Here is a 19574-nt window from a genome sequence, read left to right as displayed (position 1 = left end):
GCTTGTGAGCAGAGGAGTTCGTGTTGAGATAACACCTTGGTTTAGCTCTGGATTTGGACAGCCCTGGTTGTCCTGGTCCTGCCATTACCAAAGTGGTTCTAAGTAAGCACCTCCACTGCCCACAGAATGATCCCTTTCTAAGCATTGCCTCAGCAGAGGTGTTTCTGCAGATAACCACAGTAGGTGTGGTGGACCTACACCTACTGAGAGGACCATAATAGGTGTCCTGGAATGGCACTGGGAGTGAGGCGATGGCAGAGATTGCCACAAAACGAGACACTATCTGTACTCTCCAGGACCTTGGAGCTGGCCCAGTGCACAAAAGCACTCCAGGATGCAGGATGGGTCTTCAGGGAGGACTGCTGAAGGAGGAGTGGGCTCATGTGGGTCTGTCTCTGCTTTTTTCTTTTTTTTTTTTTGAGACGGAGTTTCGCTCTTGTTGTCCCGGCTGGAGTGCAATGGCGCAATCTCGGCTCACCGCAGCCTCTACCTTCCAGGTTCAAGCAATTCTCCTGCCTCAGCCTCCCGAGTAGCTGAGATTATAGGCATGCACCACCATGCCCAGCTAATTTTGTATTTTTAGTAGAGATGGGGTTCCTCCATGTTGGTCAGGCTGGTCTCAAACTCCTGACCTCAGGTGATCCGCCCATCTCGGCCTCCCAAAGAGCTGGGATTACAGGCGCGAGCTACTGCGCCCGGCCTGTCTCTGCTTTAACTGCCATTTCCCTACCCTTCCCCATGTGTCCCACACAGCCCCTCCCTCTACTGCCTGGGCCCTTCCTCCCAGCCCTCTCTGCTATGCCCTCTGTGTTCAGTGGTCTGCCCGTGCCTCTGCATCTGAGCCTCTTCTCTGACCATCTCCTCCACCGTCTGGCTTCAACCGAAACCCGCCGTCCCCCCGAGGACACCCTGCAACCCCCTCAGGTGGGGGCTGTTTTTTTCTCTCTGGCTCTTGAAGGAATTATATAAATTTCCCAGGTGAAGTAGGAAAAGACTATTCCAAGCAAAGGAACGGAAAGGAGTAAAACCATGAAGAAGTAAGCTGAGGACCTGTGTGAGGACCAGGAGAATTCCAGAGGCTGGGACTAAGGTCTGTGGGGGGAGGCGTCACGGAAGAGGCTGAAGACTTAAGTAGGGCTGAATGGGAAGGCTTTTGAAGGCTAAGGAGCTTGCATTTTTATTTTAAGCGATTGGCTAGCTGTAAGCAAGGAGTTGAAAGCATCAGATCTGTGTTTTGGCAAAATCACTTTGGCTAGAGCATGGAGAATGGATGGGAGTGGGACCAATTAAGGCAGGGTTGGCCGACTATGTCTGGGAGGCCTGTTTTTGTACCAGTCATTAGCGAAGAATGGATTTTGCTTTTTTTAAAAAAAAAACGGAGTTTCCCTCTGTTGCCCAGGGTGGAGTGCAGTGGCGTGATTTCGGCTCACTGCCACCTCCACCTCCCTGGTTCAAGCAATTCCCCTGCCTCAGCCTCCCAAATAGCTGGGATTACAGGTGCACACCACCACACCTGGTGAATTTTTTAATTTTTATTTTGAGTAGAGATTGCGTTTTACCATGTTGGCCAGACTGGTCTCGAACTCCTCACCTTAGGCAATTTGCCCACCTCGGCTTCCCACAGTGCTGGGATTACAGGCGTAAGCCACCATGCCTGGCCTGAATTTTGCATTTTTAAAAGGCTGAAAAATAAACAAAAATAGTATTTGTGACACAAGAAAAATTATATGAAATTCAAATCTCAGTGATATTCAAAGAAAATATTTTTGGGACACAGCCATGCTCATTTAAGTATGTATTGTCTATGGCTGCTTTTGACTGCATCAGCAGAGTGGAACAGTAGTGACAGAGACTGTGTAATATTGGAGTACCTACATAATATTCTTGATTCTGTCTCTTGGTCTGCAGAGTCTAAAACTACAATATTTGCTATCTGGCCCTTTACAGAAAAAATTTGCTAATCCCTGAATTAAGGGATTGTTTTGGCACTTCAGGCAAGAAGCCTGGACTAGTTTAGAGGCAGTCGGGATGCAGAAAACTGGATGAATTTGGGAACTATTCAGGAGATAGGCTGAGCACAGGGAGTAAAAGAGAGGAGTCTGGGATGACTCCCAGCTTTCTGGTTTGAGCAACTGTGTGAATGGTGGTGCTAGCCAGGCCAAGAATATCAAGAGAGAAAGTGAAACTCAAGGGCAGGGGAAGGACAGGGGCTCACAGTGAAGAGTGAGAACCGTTTTCAGGCCCATTTTGTGTGATAGTCTGATTTGTGGGGTTATCCAGTTTGTGTATGTTACCAAAGATGCTAACAACAAGGATGTCAGAAGCAATAACCTGAAGCCCCCTCAAGCCCGTTAGAGCGTGAGGCTGGTGTGGGGCACCTGGGCATTCAGAAGACTTTTGTGCTCTAAAGGTGAGCGGGTACTTGTCTAAATTTCCAGTTGGGTCAGCATGAGTCCTGTGAAATCCCAGCCAGTGTCCTAAGAATAAAACCAAGGATTCCAGAGGCCTGGGGCCATGGGGGATTAGGAGAAGATGGAGCTGTTCGTAGATGCCAAGCCCCCTACCTTCTATCTCCTTGTTGGTGAATTTGGTATACTGGCCAGACAGGTAGGGCCTGTCTCTGCAAGTTTATAGTGGCATCCAAGGAAGCTGATTCTTCTGGGGTCTGATGTACCTGCTGAGACTTGGGGGCAGGGACTGGGGTGGCCAAAACCACCTACTCCATCTTGTCCTGTGGTCTTGTTATCTGAGGAGCAGGCCCAGGCGGGTTCCAAGAGCCGTGTTTTGGCAGAGCTATTCCTGTGATTGCCAGCAGATGGCGCTAAAGCAATACGGTGGGAGTGGAAGGAAGGTGGCGCAGAAGGAGAGAGGATCCTAACCTCTCAGGGCTGGAGAAGGGGTCGGTAGCAGTGGGGGGAAGACAGCATTCACAAAACCGCTTCATTCTTTCCCTATTTCCAGCTCAGGCGCGTAGTCGCCCTTGTTTCTGGGGCCAAGAAGGACTCTCAGAACGGGGTAGTGGTGGAGTGTTTGGGGTGGACTGTTGCCATGTCCAGCCACCCTCTCTTTGGGCTTATCCCGTTTCCCCAATTCTCTGGCAGCTGGGCCTGCGGGAATCTTGCTTCAGAGGACTGAGGGCACAGACCCCATCTCCGGGAAGCCTTCCTGGAATGCACACACCCTCTCCCGCCGAAACTTGTTCCCCCAAACTCCTTTCACCAAGCCATGACGGGGCTTAAGTTCTTCTCCTCGGACTGGGGGCATGGGCTTTTCACAGCTCAGGCTGGAGGTGTAGGGTCAGAGCTGGGTCTGAAACTAGTCCTGGTTTCTGGCATTTACCGGCGAGCAGCCCTGTCCTGTGGTAACACTCATCCTAGAGCCATCAAGGGCATTTCCCTCCAGTCTTTCTCATCCTCCGAACTCTTCTGCAAAGGGCTTGTTTCCATTTCAGAGATGAAGACCTTGAGAAGAGACATGTCTAAGGTTGTTCAGTGAGGGACATGGCAGGTCAGACCTGCATCTGGGACAAGGGACAAGTGTGAACTGCTAGCCCCATTCCTGATGTGAATACCAGATTTGACCCCCCCACTTCCGGTCTTCAGTAGGGACCAGGTTAATCTGACCCCAAAGTTACTGTTCTCCCAGCACTGCTCAGCTTGCTCAGTCCTTCTGCCTCCCAGGACCTCAGTTTCAACACCTTTAACACGGGGCAGGACATTCAGCCTTAAAGGGGCCTTAGGGCTGTGAGGGAGCAGTGGTAAGGGAGGGGCCCTCTTATGATCTTGAACTCACAACCCAGTAAGCTGTGCTGGTGGGAAGGGGACATGGGGTTTGGATCCTAGGGTCATTCTCACAGTGCTGTAGTTCTTGGCTAGCCTATCCTGTTTAGATCTTCACTGGATGCCATTTCCCATCGTGTTGGAAGCTTTCTTCCAAAGGCTCCTGGGAGTCCCAACAGCTACAAGCGGGCTGAATCCCCACTCCTCCCTCTGCAGGGGCTTAGCTCCACCCAGGCCTCATCCCTCTAGGCCAACGATTCTCAAACTTTACCCTGCATCACAACACCTAGAGGGCTTGTTAAAAACAGGTGGTGGGTTCCACAGAGTTTCTGATTTAGTGAATCTAGGGGGACCCTGAGAATTCTCATAGCTAACAAGTTCCCAGGTGATACTGAGGCTACTGATCAGAACCACTGTGAAATGAAAGATTGACTTAGCAGGTCTGGATGATCCGAACCCTGCACATTTGCACATTTCAAAGAAAGGTTTGGCCTTGCCTGGCTCCTGGAAGATAACACTAAACCCTTGGAATATCCTGCCTGGTAAGTGTTTTTGCTTACCTTTGCTCCTTGGGCCACATGGTATCAGTTTAACTTCTGGAAGGGCTGGAGACTAAGTAAGGTCAGCCATGTGGGTGGTCAACCATGCTTACATGACCAGCCTCCAGTAAGAACACTGGACACCAAAGCTCTGCTGAGCTTTCTTGGTTGGCAGTACTTCATTTTGTTGTCATACATCATTGCTTGGAAGACTGGGCACAGTCTGCACGACTCCACTGGGAGAGGACAGCTGGAAGTTTGTATCTGGTCTCTCCTTGTCTCTGCTCTGTGCACCTTTTGGTGTTGCTGTTTTATGCTCTGTGTTCTTTCACTGTAATAAACTGTGAGGATAATAGCTTTGCTGAGTTCTATGCATCGTTCTAGCAAATCACTGAACCCAGTGACGGTCTTGGAAACCACTACTCCAGACTATGGGATTAATCTCTCTAGAATTTCTTTGCGTTGGGCTTTGGGGACCCTTCACCAAAGAAGTGCCTTATAACCTGACCTGAGGGTCATCCTCATGGAGTGTTTTGGCCCAAATACTTTAGGCCTCTCATCTACTCACGGAAGAGTCCAGAGGTCAGGAGGCTATGAATTGCCTGGAAGTCTGGGTGTTGCTTTATGGGGTAACCCTGAACAATCCTCCTGGATCTCTGGGCCTTATCTCCTCATGTGTAAGTAGGGGTTTGGAAGAGTTCTGTTCTCCCTGGGTATGGCAGAGCCAATAGAGAATATGCAGGGATGTGGGCCGGGGTGGTTTATTTCACCTAGCTGTCTCATTTTCAGAGGTCAAGTCTGCCTTTTATAGCCCCACTCACCTGAGCCAGGGACTCCGTGGTGCCGGGGTCCCCAGGCTTTAGTAGATCCAACCATGCAGTGCTGTCCCTCCTAGAACCACTTTCAGGGCCACGGCCCACAATCCAAAGTACTTGGGCCCTCCCTGCCCCATCCAGCCCTGGCCTGAGACCAAGGCCTTGAGCCAACACAGGGAGGAAGGCACCTTAGTGCCCGCTGGTTATGTGGCTTTATTCACAGACTCAGCACTTGCTGAGGATGAAGGAAAGAACATTTGGGGCCAGGCTGGGCCTGGAGATCCGGGTGGCTGGGAGGCCATGCACGGGTTGGATTGGGGAGCTCACAGGAGAGAACCTGCTGGCTGGGCCAGGCCTGTGTGGGGCAGGGCCGGAGGCAGGCAGCATGCGGGAGGCCTGGCTACATCTGCATGGAGCAGATCCTCCAGGTGGTGGCTGTGAGCCAGGAGGGAGGGACTGAGGCTTCTCTGGGGCAGGGGGTATGGATGTGGGGCTTGATAGCAGACACACTTGACTCCCACTCCCAGGAAAATGATACTGTAGGACAGTCAGCACACCTGGCTCCCGGTCCTGTTGCTGCCTTGGGACTTGATGTGTGACTAGCCAAGCCGGACCCCTCCAGTGTCATTATCTTCTTGATGTTTGGATATTTGCCTTGGAGTTGACCCACCTAGGGACCCTCTGGGGACATATGTCGGGGGTCTGGACAATCCTGGAGAGTATGCCTAGGGCCCAGGTGGTCGGGCTCTGCCTATGAAGTGAGGGGATCCCCAGGTCGGGTTCCCCAGCTCCCTGTAGTCAGGCTTTTCTCCCAGTGGCCGGTTCAGTTCCTGACTGTGCCCCCCACGGCGCACCATCTCACACCACAATCCGGGCGGCCGCTGGGCCAAGGAATACTTAATGTTAAGCCTTCTTTCTCCTGGCCCGCCCTGCTGGCTCCTGACTTCCTGCCTAAAGGCAAACAAGGAGTCCAAAGCCCGGATCCTCCTCCCGGGCCTTCTTCCTGGTGAAGAGCCCATTCTCACTCAGCAGGGAACAGAAAAACCAGTTCCCCAGGTTTCCCTCCCTGCCTGGGAATAGCGAAGTCTGGAAAGTTGGCAGGGTCTCTCTGGGCTGCCCAGGAAGGTGACCCAGGGGCCTGGGAAGCCAGGTGAGGCCTGAGCAGGGCCCTGGGGCTGAGGATGCAGCCTCTGCCCACTTCCCACCGGCCTCTCCTGGGGACTGGGGTAGAGGGATGCAGGAGAGGGGACCATCAGCATTGGCGGGACGGGGTGCGGTGCACGGAGCCAGGGCGCTTGGGGATCTTGCGCCAGCGTCTCTTGTCCCAGCGGCAAAGCAGCAGCAGGCGAAAGGTGTCCCGGAAGGCTTTGTTGCAGAGCGCATAGCACATGGGGTTGATGGTGCTGTTGACGTAGCACAGCCAGTAGCCCAGCTCCCACAGGGTCTCGGGAACACAGTCCCTGCAGAAGGTGGACACCAGCACCATGATGTTGTACGGTGTCCAGGTGAGGATGAAGGCCAGGAGGATGGCACTCAGGGTCCGAGCCGCCTTCTTCTCCTTGACCAGTGAGAAGGTCTTCCGCTTGGCCAGCTGCTCCTTCCCACGGGGCTTCTGGCCCTTGCCAGCTCGATCACGCCCTTTCTTCGTCGGCCTCTTCACTGTATTTGGGGAGCTCCGGGGGGGCTGCTTGGTGGGAGCCTGTGCCTCGGGGTCCACCATTGGCATCTTGATCACCACTTCGGAGCCAGGCTCCTCTCCCTCAGAGGATGTGAGGGACTCCATGGAGCCTTCATCCTCTTCCTCTTCTTCCTTCCAGCTGTAGGCCTGCAGCAGCCTGGGGGCCCGGCAACAGCGACAGCAATGGCCTGGAGGAGTCTCTGGTGAACCCTCAGCCCCTGGCTGAGACCTCTCTGAGCTGCTGCTGCTGCCACCCCCTTTGCCTGGCGTCTCGGAGCCCTGAAGGGCTGCCAGCTCCCGTGCTCGGTTCTCTGTCTCCCGGTAGATGCGCCAGTAGAGCGTGCACATGACTGTGACAGGGAGGTAGAAGGCAGCCATGGCTGTGCCAAAGGTGATGATGGGCTGGGAGAGGAACTGGATGTAGCACTGCCCAGCCAGCACTGTCCGCTCCCCTACCAGGTACTGCCAGAAGAGGATGGCTGGGGCCCAGAGGACAAAGGAAACCAGCCAGGCCAGGCCGATCATCAGGGCTGCCCGGCGAGGTGTGCGCTTGGCGCGGTAGCTCAGGGGCCGAGTCACGGAGAAGTAGCGGTCAAAACTGATGAGCAGCAGATTCATGACGGAAGCATTGCTGGCCACATAGTCCAGGGCCAGCCAGAGGTCACAAGCCAGTGTGCCCAGAGCCCAGTGGCCCATGAGCAGGTACGTGGTATAGAGGTTCATGGAGAAGGTACCGATGATGAGGTCAGCACAGGCCAGGCTCAGCAGGAAGTAGTTATTGACTGTTTTGAGCTCCGTGTTGACCTTGAAGGAGATGAGTACCAGCAGGTTGCCTGTCACCGTGGCTAGCGACAGGAGGCCCGTGGTGATCCCAATGAAGGCCACTTGCCAGGGACCCTTTCCTGGTGCCAGGACGGTGATGTTGGGGCTGACAGCAGGTGGGGCTGAGGTGTTCATGGTGGCTAGGCGGGGCTGGGGTTGGAGAGCCCCTTCCTCCAGGCACGCTACAGGGCTTCCTCAGAGGAAAGTCATCACCTGAAAAGAGAGGACATGGGCTTTGGTTGGCCCACTGGATATTTCTGATAGCCCTTATTGGGAGATGCTGGGGATGTAATTCCTGCCCTTGCAGAGCTTCAGAGCAGATAGCATCGCCCTCCCTTACTGATGCCCACTCATGGTCATTTATCATGCACTTTCCCAGCCATAAGTGGATTTGCCAGCAGTGTGGAGTGGCTTTGGGATCCAGGGATTTGAATCTTCATTCCAGTTTTACCATTCAGACTCTGGGCCTCAATTTTCTCACTGGGAAATTACCGCAAATTCCTGTCTTACATAACTCGGGTGGCAGGAGTTGGGAAACTCACTTCGTGTACAGTCCTGCCAAATTCTCAAAGCATTTCACTCAACTTTATTAAAGCCCTCACTTACTGCGTAGTCACTGCATGCCAGACACAGTGCTAGCCACCTAAATGAATTATCTAATTTAACTGTTGTACATCTCTAGGAGAAAGGGCTCTTATTACGCCCATCTCGCTGTGAGGCAACTGTGGCTCTGAGCAGCTGCAAGGCTTGGCCGTGGTGACAGAGATAGTATGATAGAACCCGCAAGAACAGAAATGTGTCCTAAAAGAGGAAAAAAAGAAAAGAACCCATTCTCACCTTCCCTGGGTATGTGGTGCTCTAGTGGGATTCTTCTACTAATAAGGAGAGACGGGAAGAAAAGGGAGCTCCTGAGAAGATAAACAGAGATGGGAACAGAGGGGCCTTAGGGGTGTGTGCGTGTGTCTATTTTTTTCTGCACGTTTTTCTGTGCATGTGGGTTTACATATGTATGTAGTGGGTGGTTTTGGGAGCTGAACTGAATTCTCTATGAGGGCAGCAGGGAAAATTGTGCTGGACTCAGACACTCACTTGGCAGTAAGAAGGTCTGGGGCAGGCCGGCATGGTGGCTCACGCCTGTAATCCCAGCACTTTGGGAGGCCAAGGCAGCCAGATCATGAGGTCAGGAGATCGAGACCATCCTGGCTCGCGTGGTGAAACCCCATCTCTACTAAAAATGCAAAAAATTAGCTGGGCACGGTGGCGGGTGTCTGTAGTCCCAGCTACTCGGGAGGCTGAGGCAGGAGAATCGCTTGAATCCAGGAGGCGGAGGTTGCAGTGAGTCGAGATTGCGCCACTGCATTCCAGCCTGGGCAACAGAACGAGACTCCGTCTCAAAAAAACAAACAAACAAACAAACAAACAAACTACCACCCCAACAATAAAAGAAGGTCTGGGGCAGAAGCAGGAAGCAGGAATGAGGGCCTCAGCTCCTAGCTCAGGGGGCTCTGGTCCCATATGGGGTGTAGGAGGCTTCCCTCCCTCTCCTGGCTCTGTTCCTGGGCCCCAGCTAAGTGGGGGGAAGCAAGGGGAATGGGAAGATCCCCCAGACTTTTCTTGGATCTGGAATCTGGTCCAGGTACTAAGGCTGGGTAAAGAGAAAGGCCACGGCCCTTAACGACCTGCCGGCTGGGCAGGAGGCCCCCACAGCCACAGTGAAGCCAGATGGAAGGGTGAGGGTCCAGGCAGCTCAGCTAGGGGCTTTGTGGCCATGTGATTTGGTGGGTCCCTTCCTGTTCTGCCGCAGGTGTCCATCTGTCCGTTGAAGAGATTGATGGTCCCCTGACCCTCAGCTGTGACTTTCAGGGGTTATACTGTTGGGAAAATTCCAAGGGAGAGATGTTGGGCAAGGGTCCACTGAGCCTCAGTGTTCCTTGGGCACCTGGCTTGTGACAGGCTGCTGTGATAGGTGACCTGGGTGGTTTGTGGCTGAGGGCATCTCCATGGCTTGCCATGAACCCTCAGTGTGCGCAAGTCACTTTCAGCGTGGCGAGTTCAGTGGGGGACAGAATGAGCAAGGACTGTGGCTGGCAGTGTGTGCTTGTGTGTCTGGGACAGTTTGCACATGAGGGGGCATGTGCAACCTGGACTCCGGAACCAGACTGTCTGGATTTGAATCCAGTCTATCTTGTTCACTGGATGTGTGATTATTGCTAGTGATATAACTTCCATATGCCTAGGTTTCCTCAATTGAAAAATGGGATTAATACCCATTAGCAAGACCATTGCCTCTTTTCAGGTGATAAGGATTAAATGAATCAATGCATGTAAGGTGCTTAGAATGGCCCTGGCACATGGCACACAGTAGGTCTCCTTTAATTCTCAGGATGTGTAGTGATGAGGGTGCTAGGCTGCCTAGAAAGATCTACTTCTTGACCGGGCGTGGTGGCTCACGCCTGTAATCCCGGCACTTTGGGAGGCTGAGGCGAGTGGATCACCTGAGGTCGGGAGTTCGATACCAGCCTGGCCAACATAGTGAAACTCTCCCTACTAAAAATACAAAATTAGCCAGGCGTGGTGGCACATGGCTGTAATCCCAGCTACTCTGGAAACTCAGGCAGGAGAATCGCTTGAACCTAGGACGCAGAGGTTGCGGTGAGCCAAGATTGTGCCATTGCACTCCAGCCTGGGCAACAAGAGTGAAACTCCGTCTCAAAAAAAAAAAAAAAAAAAAAGGAAATGTCTGATACTATGACAACAGCAACTAGTAATAATAACGCTCATTGTTGTTATTGAATGCCCCTTGAGTGCCAGTTGTTGCTGCTAAACGGTTTATATGCATAATCTCATTTAATCTTTTTTTTTCTCTCTCTCTCTCTCTTTTTTTTTTCTTTTTTTTGAGATGGAGTCTCGCTCTGTCACCCAGGCTGGAGTGCAGTGGCACAATCTTGGCTCACTGCAAGCTCCGCCTCCCGGGTTCACGCCATTCTCCTGCCTCAGCCTCCCGAGTAGCTGGGACCACAGATGCCCGCCACCGCGCCCGGCTAATGTTTTGTATATTTAGTAGAGACGGGGTTTCACCGTGTTAGCCAGGATGGTCTCGATCTCCTGACCTTGTGATCTGCCCGCCTTGGCCTCCTAAAGTGCTGGGATTACAGGTGTGAGCCACCGCACCCAGCCAATCTCATTTAATCTTAACAGGAGCCTATGATCAAGGGATTGCTGTTGTCTCCATTTTTTTTTTTTTTTTTTTTTTTGAGATGGAGTTTCACTCTGTCACACAGGCTGGAGTGCAGTGGTGCGATCTCGGCTCACTTCAGGTATTGTCTCCATTTTATAGATAAGGAAGCTGAGGCTGAGAAAAGCAAGAGAATTTGTACGAGATCATGCAAGGAAGGTAGGAACTAGGATTTGAGCCCAAGCAGTTTGTTCCAATGAAACTTCATTTACAAGAACTGAAGGCCAGCCTGGGGATCATAGTTTGCTAATTTGAATTCTAAAAATATTACATTAAAATATGATTTGTCTTGATGACTGAGTTTTGCCGTACCCTTTCCCTTAAACAAAGTCAGCCATTGGGCTGGAGGCTGGGATTAGGCTGGCGCTCTCCCCAGTGAGGCCACTGGTAAACACTACCCTTGAGAATTTGAGAATTTGTGCAATTCTCGTCACTGTCATCTTCTGAGCTCAGTGCTCCTTAATGCCCATTGCTCACAGGGAGCAGCTGAGGCCCAGAGAAGAGGGAGTAGTAGGCATTGTCTAGTCCAAGGTCTCCTGGCTCCTAGATTGGGTACTGCCCCCCATGCCATACCCTCCTGGTAGTTTGGATCAGCTCTATAGCTCTGGGCCCTGGACAAAGACCTGCAAAGGCTGAGTTAGACAAGAGGGAGTCGCCAGCCTGAGAGGCTGCACCCTGCCCTGCTGCAGGGGCCTCTCATCTGCCTGGGCATGGTGCAGCCTTTAAAGCTTGACTCCTTAGGCCTGGCGTGGTGGCTCATGCCTGTAATCCTAGCACTTTGGGAGGTTGAGGCAGATGGATCACGTGAGCTCAGGAGTTCGAGACCAGCCTCAGCAACTTGGTGAAACCCTGTCTCTACTAAAAATATAAAAATCAGCCGGGCACGATGGCAGGTACCTGTGGTCCCAGCTACTTGGGAGGCTGAGGCAGGAGGATCACTTGAGCCCAGGAGGCAGAGGTTGCAGTGAGCCGCGATCATGCCACTGCACTCCAGCCTGGGTGCCAGAGTGAGACCCCATCTCAAAAAAAAAAAAGCTTGACTCCTTATACCTCAGCAGGCTAGGACTAGGACTAGGGTAAGGGGAAAATCAGGTGCTTGCCTCCAATGCAGAATGTAAGGGGTGCCCCAAAACTTAGTAATCAAGAAACTATTTTAATGTAATGTTTACAAAAATGAAAGTTAATGCCAAAAAAATCCAAGATGAACAGCATGTTAAATAAAGACAGGGTCCACCCTGTACTTGCATAACCCTTTCTCACTCACCTCACCCTAATCCTGACCCTGGTTCCAATAAAACTTTATTTACAAAAACAGCCAGCCAGCCTGTGGGCTGGAATTTGTTATTTGATTTTTAAAAATATTATGATGATATTATTTCTCTTGATTAGTGAGTATTTTTATGTCTCCTTCTTACATTTTGCTCCAAGGCGAGTGCCTTGCTTGATTCACCCTAGTGCTGGCCTTGTAGTTCCCAGTCTTGGGTTTGAAGCTCGGCGCTGAGCCTTCCGTGCTGTGTGACCATCAGCAACCAGTCAATCTTTCATTCCTCTGCTGCCCTCATCCCCAGCTGTGAGGATGATACCGTTCAGAGTGCCTGGCACTGAAACAGACACTCAGTTAAAAAGTCAAAGCCTTATTGTTATTCTTTTTTTTTTTTTTTTTTTTTTTTGAGATGAACTCTTACTCCATCACCCAGGCTGGAGTGCAGTGATATGATTTCAGCTCACTGCAACCTCTGCCTTCTGGATTCAAGCAGTCCTCCTGTCTCAGCCTCCCGAGTAGCTGGGATCATAGGCTTCTGCCACCACACTCAGCTAATTTTTGTATTTTTAGGAGAGGCAGGTTTTTACCATGTTGTCCAGGCTGGTCTCAAACTCCTGATGTCAAGTGATCCACCCGCCTCGGCCTCCCGAAGTGCTGGGATTATAGGCACGAGCCACTGCGCCCAGGCCTGTTGTTATTCTCCACTCCTTCTCCTGATCCAATGCCCAGCTTCTTCCCACCATGCCCCTTCCCCTCCAGACCCCAGGCACGCCTCTGCTCTGGTTCCCAGTTTGCTCATTTGTAATGGAGGAGTTGGACAAGCCTGGTGTCTGGGGAGATTTTACAGAGTACAGAAACCAACATCTCAAGGTGCCAAACAGAAAGAACCCAGGTCCCTGAGGCAAGGATGAAGGCTCACTTACATTATCTCACTTGGGGCTGGAAATGACATCAACTCGGGGTGGGAACACGGTGCTCATCGCAAGGCTAGCTATAACTTTGGTGAATTAAAAAACGCTTTCAGAACAGGGGGCTTGTGAGAAGAAGTAACTCAAGGAGTCCCTGGAGGTGAGGACCTCTCTTAGAGGGGTCCTTGGAGGTGAAGAAGCCGGCAGTCCCTTGCCTTGATGTCTGGAAATCCCTTCCAAATCTTCCATTTTAATAGTCCTATTGCTAACCACCATAATTGATGCCTCCTGGATGGCAGGTACTTAATATATATTCTTTCCCTTAACCACAGGACACCTCAGTGACTTCCCATGGGCTGCTCTATCTTTATATTATGGATAAGGGCCTTGAGGCTCAGGGTGCAAAGTAGATTTCTGCTGGTCCTACAGAAGTGGTGGAGGTGGGATTCTGGCCCAGACCTGTGGGCTCCAACCCTGTGTCCTTTCCAGCTCGGCAAAACCCCTCTGCCCCACCTATGCCGGATGAGGGCTAAGGCCTCTCCCTGGGACAGGTGGTAGGAAGAGAAGTCACCAGAGGTTTCAGAGAATTGGAACCTGATTCTGCCACCATCTAGATCTTCTGCCCCCTATGATGCAGCCCAAGAACAGACCCATCAATGAATGACTGCCTTTCCTCTGTATCCGAAGCAGAGGTCCTCACCCCCAGCCCTCTCTTGGACAGAGAAAGAGCTCAGGAGAAGGTTCCTGGAGATGTGCTCTAGTCCCTTCTGTGTGACCTTGTCCAAGTCTCCTTAACTGTCGATGTGGGGCGGTCTTCTACCTGTCCAAGGCTCCTGTGGGATCAGTGAGACGGTGACTGTGAAAGAACCTGGTTTCCCATGATTGTGGCAGATTCCCCGGGGGAGACCAGCCCTAGGCTGAGGGTTAGGGTGCGGGGTTCAGTGGTAGCTCTAGAATCTCTAAAAAGGAGGGACTCAGGACAGCCAGCTGGTTGAAGAGGGGGCTTGAAGCTGCATTTGCAGGGCACGTCCTGTGAAGGCATCCATGGGGGCTGGGGCTCACGTATGCAGTGAGTTTGTCAATGGGGATTGCAGTGGGCAGCAGGAAGACCCCCGAGGCAGTCCTTGGCACTGCCTCTGCCTAGCTGCAAGCTCTTGTCTTGCTATGTGACCTTGGGTAAAAGACCATCCTGAGCTGGTGGCCCTTCTGTGGGATGGGATGAACTCCTAGGATAAGTGTTTGTGTGTGAGGGTATATGCATTGCTGAGCAAGGCTGGGAATGGTGGAGGTGGGCCCATAGCTTTGTGTGATGGGTAGGGACGCATCCTCAGAGGGTGTTTCGCCTGGAGTTCAGGAAGACAGTGAGAAAGCAGGGAGGAGCTTCTCTCTAGGACTGTGGTCTCCTGATGAAAGCTGTTAGAAGCCTTTAATAATATTACTAATACTCCTTACACATAAATAGCAGCAAAGAAAAATTACCAATATTATAGTAACTGGTATTTACTGGCTGCATACTATATGCCAGACATGGCTTTAAGCATTATATACATAACCATTATAAACTCGATCTAATCTACCTGTTACAACTCCTCGTGAAGTAGGTCCTGTTATCCCAGTTTGCAAAAGGCCTAATCTGAGGCATTATGACCTGAGGGACCTTACAGCTCATCAGCAATGCAACCAGGATTTGGATCCAGGCCGTCTGCCTCCGAGACCAACCTCTCCAACCCTACTCCTGCTCTTGAGAGGTTGGGGGTGTTCGCCAGCCTCCTTGCCCGCCTCAGCTAGCTTACTCAAGCCCTGCTTTGAATCAGTTAACGATGAGCAATTGGTCCTTCTTTCAGAATCTGGCCTCCTTGTGTGCGCGGCAGTGTCTGTCGTATATCCGTGTGATGTGTGATGACAGCGCTGTGGGAAGAGGGTGGGTCTGCTGAAGCCCTTTAAAGGGCAGGGTAGGGGCTGTGTCTGTCTCATTCAGTGCTTTATCCCAGGGCTTGGCACATAGTAGTTGCTCAGTAAATACCTGTGGAATAAATGTACGCGTGTGTACTCAACTTCAGACCCTGGAGCCTGAAGGGGAGCCTGTGCGCGTCAGGACCAGGTCCAGAGCATGGTCCAGAGGCCCCTCTTCTCCCTCGAGCTCCCACATCTCATCTGCCAGGTCCTTGCACCCCTGAGTGAGGCCCTGCCTTGCTGGAGAGCATAGGAGAAAAATAGCCAAGAGCATCCTTGTCTGTAAAATGGACCAAGAAAACTCTGCCTCACCCGGCTGCAGGGAAGCTAAGTGAGGTGACAGGATAGACATGGACGTGCCAAGGCATTTGTCACTGGGGAGAGGAAAATGTTAGCCTGGGCGCAAAGGGTTAAGGGATGAGGTCAGAGCCTTTATTACAGCAGGCCAGACTGTTGACTGCCAGTGCCCAGGACCAATCCCTAGGGGCTGGGGATCTGGCTCGTGAGAGGAACTGGGAGGGGAGAGAACCACTGGGGGAGGCAGGGAAAGAGAAATGGGGAGAGGGATTCCTGAACACCAGGCTTTTCTGAACTTACCACTGGCCAAGGAGTACGGAAGGGGAGGGAGAGAATGAGGGATGCTGGGGAAGAGATTTAGGAGGGAGGAGCGGAGCCATCTTGTGATTTTGGGCCTGGAAGCTGGTAGAGTCCTGGTTAGGGAGAGGCGATAATATTGGGGAGTAGAAGGTATGTGGAGGGGGCTGTGGGGTTGGGCACCTGAGGCCTCACATATGCAATGAGGAGGGCGCTCCTTCTGGCTAGGTCTACTCACTGGTCCCTTCTGCTAGGGCCTGACCCCAGAAGCCAGCCCAGATGGGGCAGCTCTCCCCTCAGGGTTAACTTTTCTTTGACGGCAGCTCTTGACCCATTAAGGTGCATAAAACTTCCACCCCTGATGCCTGGCTTTGGGAATGAGGGAGTAAACAGATAGAATTGATCACATTTTCAAGGCTCAACAGTTGCCATTGGGAGGGCCAACCAGCCTTGTGGAGGGCAGCAGTCATCAGTTAAATGCTACATAAAACACACCACTTAGCTAGAAGAGGAGCATGAGCTCTAGAATCACTGCCAAATTTGCTCACCCATGATGGATCTTAAGCAGTTGCCTGACTTTGGCCAGACCATGCCAGAGCATGGGCATGAGCAGCTGGACCCTAGACCTCACTCTGCCAGTGTGGCATCAGAGGTGCTGGGTCCCTCATCCTCCTCTCTGCAAGCCCCCTGCTCCTGGCTCCTTGCACTCCCCTCCTCATTTCCTTTCTTCTCTCTCCCTCCCTCCTCCATCCTTGTAGGCATCACCATGGCACCACAGCAGAGCAGAAACCCAGTGCAATTCACCCACCTCTCCCCGCCTGCTGGGAGCCCAGGCTTCTGCGTCTCAGAGCTTACTGCGCCCCCTGCTCTCCCACCCCATCTTCCTGCTCATGGAGGCGGCAGCGCAGCACTGTGCTGAGGATGCGGAGCCCAAGCCCCAACTGGATCCCTACATATCTCTTCTCTGACCATGAGCACGTCCCTTTCCCTTTCTCATCCTCAGTCCCTCCGTGCAATGAAAGCCTCCTTTCTAGGTCTGATATGACCTCTAACCTCTGGTTAGCCCCTTCTTGACACTTTGGACTCCCCATTACACTTCAGAATCCAGTTCTCAGAACTCCAGCCGCCAGCTGTCAGCTGCGAGCCAAGACTCACATCTTCTGCAGCCCATTTCACTACCTCCTTCCTTTTCATATCTCAGCAGTGATAGCGACTTCAGCTTGCCAGGTGGCTGAGGTCAGAGGGCAGAGAACTCTCATCTGACAGCCCAGTGAACAGCTGATTACCCCAAGAAAGGAGACGTCTGGCCACCGGAGACTGCCCGACTCCTTCTAGCCAGTTGGGCAGAGGTCCTCGGTCAGTCTGGGTGGAGCTGCAGGTGTGTTTTGTGCAAAGAGGTGAACCCGTCTCCACTGGCTCTGTAACCTCTAAGCTGTACATGTCTGGATGACCTAATGAGAGTTGACGACCCCCTCTCTAGCTGGCCTGCCCAGGAGCTGACAGCTGTACAAGAATCAGAGTTCATGGCCCCTAGCCCATCCCTACATTGTGCAGTCTGCGGGCACTCGGGTGAGTACCTGGCATGGGTGCCCATTGGTATCCATGCATTGACTGGATATAGGACTGAGATCCACCCTGCGGGAACCCAAGATACTAGAAACATAAGGAGGATCCTCTGGGCCCCTGCGCACGTCAGGGCCACGTTCCCTGGCCAGTGTGACCATTCATGTGCCCATCTGTCCCCAAAGAGCCCTGGGGCTCTTTGCCTGGTCTGCGGGCTTCTGGCCCGACACCCACCTTGGCTTCCAGCTTCTCTGTCTGGCCAGCAGACTGATTCAGTCCATCCCGGGGGAGCTGAGGTGGACGGGGGTGGTGGGTTTCAGGATGTCCTGAGGGAGGAGAGGAGGAGGTTCTGGGACTAGCACCCCCATCAAGATGGGGGTCAACCTCCCACAGGATGCTAGTGGCAAGGGCTGCTTCCTGGCCCCTTGCCCTTCCCACTCTGCCCCTAGGGTGCTGGGGGCTCTGCCTTTACCAGGCAGCCTAATCCATTCTGGGCCTCAGGTCCAGTTTCCTGAGGGGGGTCTCCATCTCCTCTGCCAGCTGAAGCCCAGAAAAGCATCAGATATATCCACTCAAAGCCAGGAGGCCGAGTGTTTGGAGCAGCCAGTGTTCGATGCTACAGAGCCCCCTTGCCCTCTAGACCCCTCTCTGGCCTCCTCCTGTCTCTGGGAGTCCATCCCTATTTCCATCTCATTCTGGTCCCTGCCCTCCCCCGCTCCCCAGTACCCTCCTACCCTCTACCTCAGAGCAGCCCCTCCCGAGCCCTCCCAAATGTACTCACCATGGGGCTGAAGAGGGGTCTGTAGGGTCCTCAGCCCCACTGCCTCCCTGGGGGCCGGCGGCGTCTCCAGGGACCCAAACACCTGGCTCCCGGGGGGAGCTGCGCCCTGTGCTGGCAGCGGGAGAGGCACAGCCAGTGATTGGCATGTCCCACCCCCTGGCACGCCAGCCTTAGGGGGGAGGGAGAAAGGGAAAGAGAGGGAGGGAGGAAAGGGAGAAAACGAAGGGAGGGGAGCTGGAGGGAAGCCTCAGGCAGCGTCTGGGGTTGGACTAGGTTCTGGAGTGTGCCCCCCTCCTTCACCAGGGCACCCAATTTGAGACCCAAGAGGGAGGAGGAAGGACATGAGGAAGGCGAGCCCAGGAAGGCTAAAAGTCCAGGACGGGAGAGAAGGCGGATACAGGGAGACAAACACCCACACCCACTGCACAGACCCAGCGGCACACACACCCTCACAAAGGCACACTGTTTCCTTGGACTCCTTCCCCCACCCAACCTTAGAGCCCCCAACCCATGTGCACCATGCCCTAACACACTTGCCCCGGTATTCACATGCCTGCTTCCCTCACACACACGCCCTCCCCCCTGCACATGCCCACGCGCCCACCCACCCAACTACACACCCTGCTCTTCCTCCCTGCTGCGAGAGAGCTAAATTCCTTCTGTTTGGAAATGACACATTGGGCCTCACGTGAGAGGCTCCAACTTGGAACAGACCCAGAGGGCTGGCGCACCCGCCCGGGGGGCTGAGCGAACGTGCCCGCGTGCTGGGCTGTGTGCACTAGCATTGGGCTATGCATAGCCCGTTGTGAGGTTATATGGGTGTCTGCTTTTCGGGGATGAGTAGAGGGCCAGGTGCCTGCCCCATGTGCGGCTGAGTGCCCTGAGTGTACGTGTCCCTGTGTCCTCATGTCATCATGTAGCCTGTGTAAATGCAGGTGTGACCCTGTCATTCTGGAGGCAGGATGCATGTGCACACGTGTGTCTGTATCTGATGTGTGGCTGAGTGTTGCCCAACTGTGGAACTTGCTAATTCTGACAAGTGAGGCAGCCTCTACCTGCCTGCTCCACCCCAAGCTTCCACTTGGAAGACAGACAGGCAGACAGACAGCTCTCCTCCCAGCTTGTCAAACTCTGTCTCCCCTGACTCCCACTCAGGGCTCACAGGTGTGTACCTGGGAGGAGATAAGTCCTCCTCCCCATCTCCCTCAGCCCTACTGGGTGAGGCCAGCATCCCTCCCTGCCAGGCTGCTTTGGACTTCTGTGTTGAGCTTCCTCAGAGATAGAACCCCTGGGGGGCCATTTGCCATAGAGATGTGGGTCCTGCACCGCCTCCCTTTGGCCCTAGAGAGCTCCTAGGGAGCTTACTGGGGAGGAGAGTTGGAGACTGCAGGGACTGCCTGCTGGGGCTGCTGTGTTCTTTGCCCCACTGGGCTGTGTCAAAGTCCTGGCTTGAGAGGCAGGAAGGAATGGGAGCATCAGTTATCCCCATTTTGTAGGTGAGAAATCTGAAAAGCAGAGGTATGATTAGCATGTGGTGGGCAGGTGTTTGGACTCGGGCCTCTTGGCTCTAAGCGCAGGGCTCTGGAATCTGGGGCAGGGGTTTCCCCTACTCATTCCCCCACGGAGCGCCCCCCTTCCCCCCA

At 53.2% G+C, this 19574-nt stretch overlaps 1 protein-coding gene across 2 annotated transcripts; it reads right to left on the bottom strand.

The window, feature by feature from the left end:
• Positions 1–5823: 5823 nt before the first annotated feature.
• CHRM1 (cholinergic receptor muscarinic 1) lies at positions 5824–18016 on the bottom strand. 2 transcript variants are annotated; one of them, XM_007995063.3, is made up of 2 exons: positions 17932–18016; positions 5824–7846 (listed from the first exon to the last, which is right to left on the bottom strand). In XM_007995063.3, the coding sequence occupies exon 2, from the start codon at positions 7766–7768 to the stop codon at positions 6386–6388; it is 1383 nt and encodes a 460-aa protein (XP_007993254.1). In that variant the 5' UTR covers positions 7769–7846; positions 17932–18016; the 3' UTR covers positions 5824–6385. The 2 variants fall into 2 exon arrangements, with proteins under 2 accessions (XP_007993254.1, XP_007993245.1); XM_007995054.3 differs by lacking the exon at positions 17932–18016 and adding an exon at positions 17385–17600.
• Positions 18017–19574: the final 1558 nt, after the last annotated feature.

The sequence above is a fragment of the Chlorocebus sabaeus genome, chromosome 1, assembly GCF_047675955.1.
Source record: "Chlorocebus sabaeus isolate Y175 chromosome 1, mChlSab1.0.hap1, whole genome shotgun sequence".
Classification (NCBI taxonomy): domain Eukaryota; kingdom Metazoa; phylum Chordata; class Mammalia; order Primates; family Cercopithecidae; genus Chlorocebus; species Chlorocebus sabaeus.
Note: the sequence above shows the minus strand (reverse complement) of the source record. Positions and strands in the feature narration are given on the sequence as shown.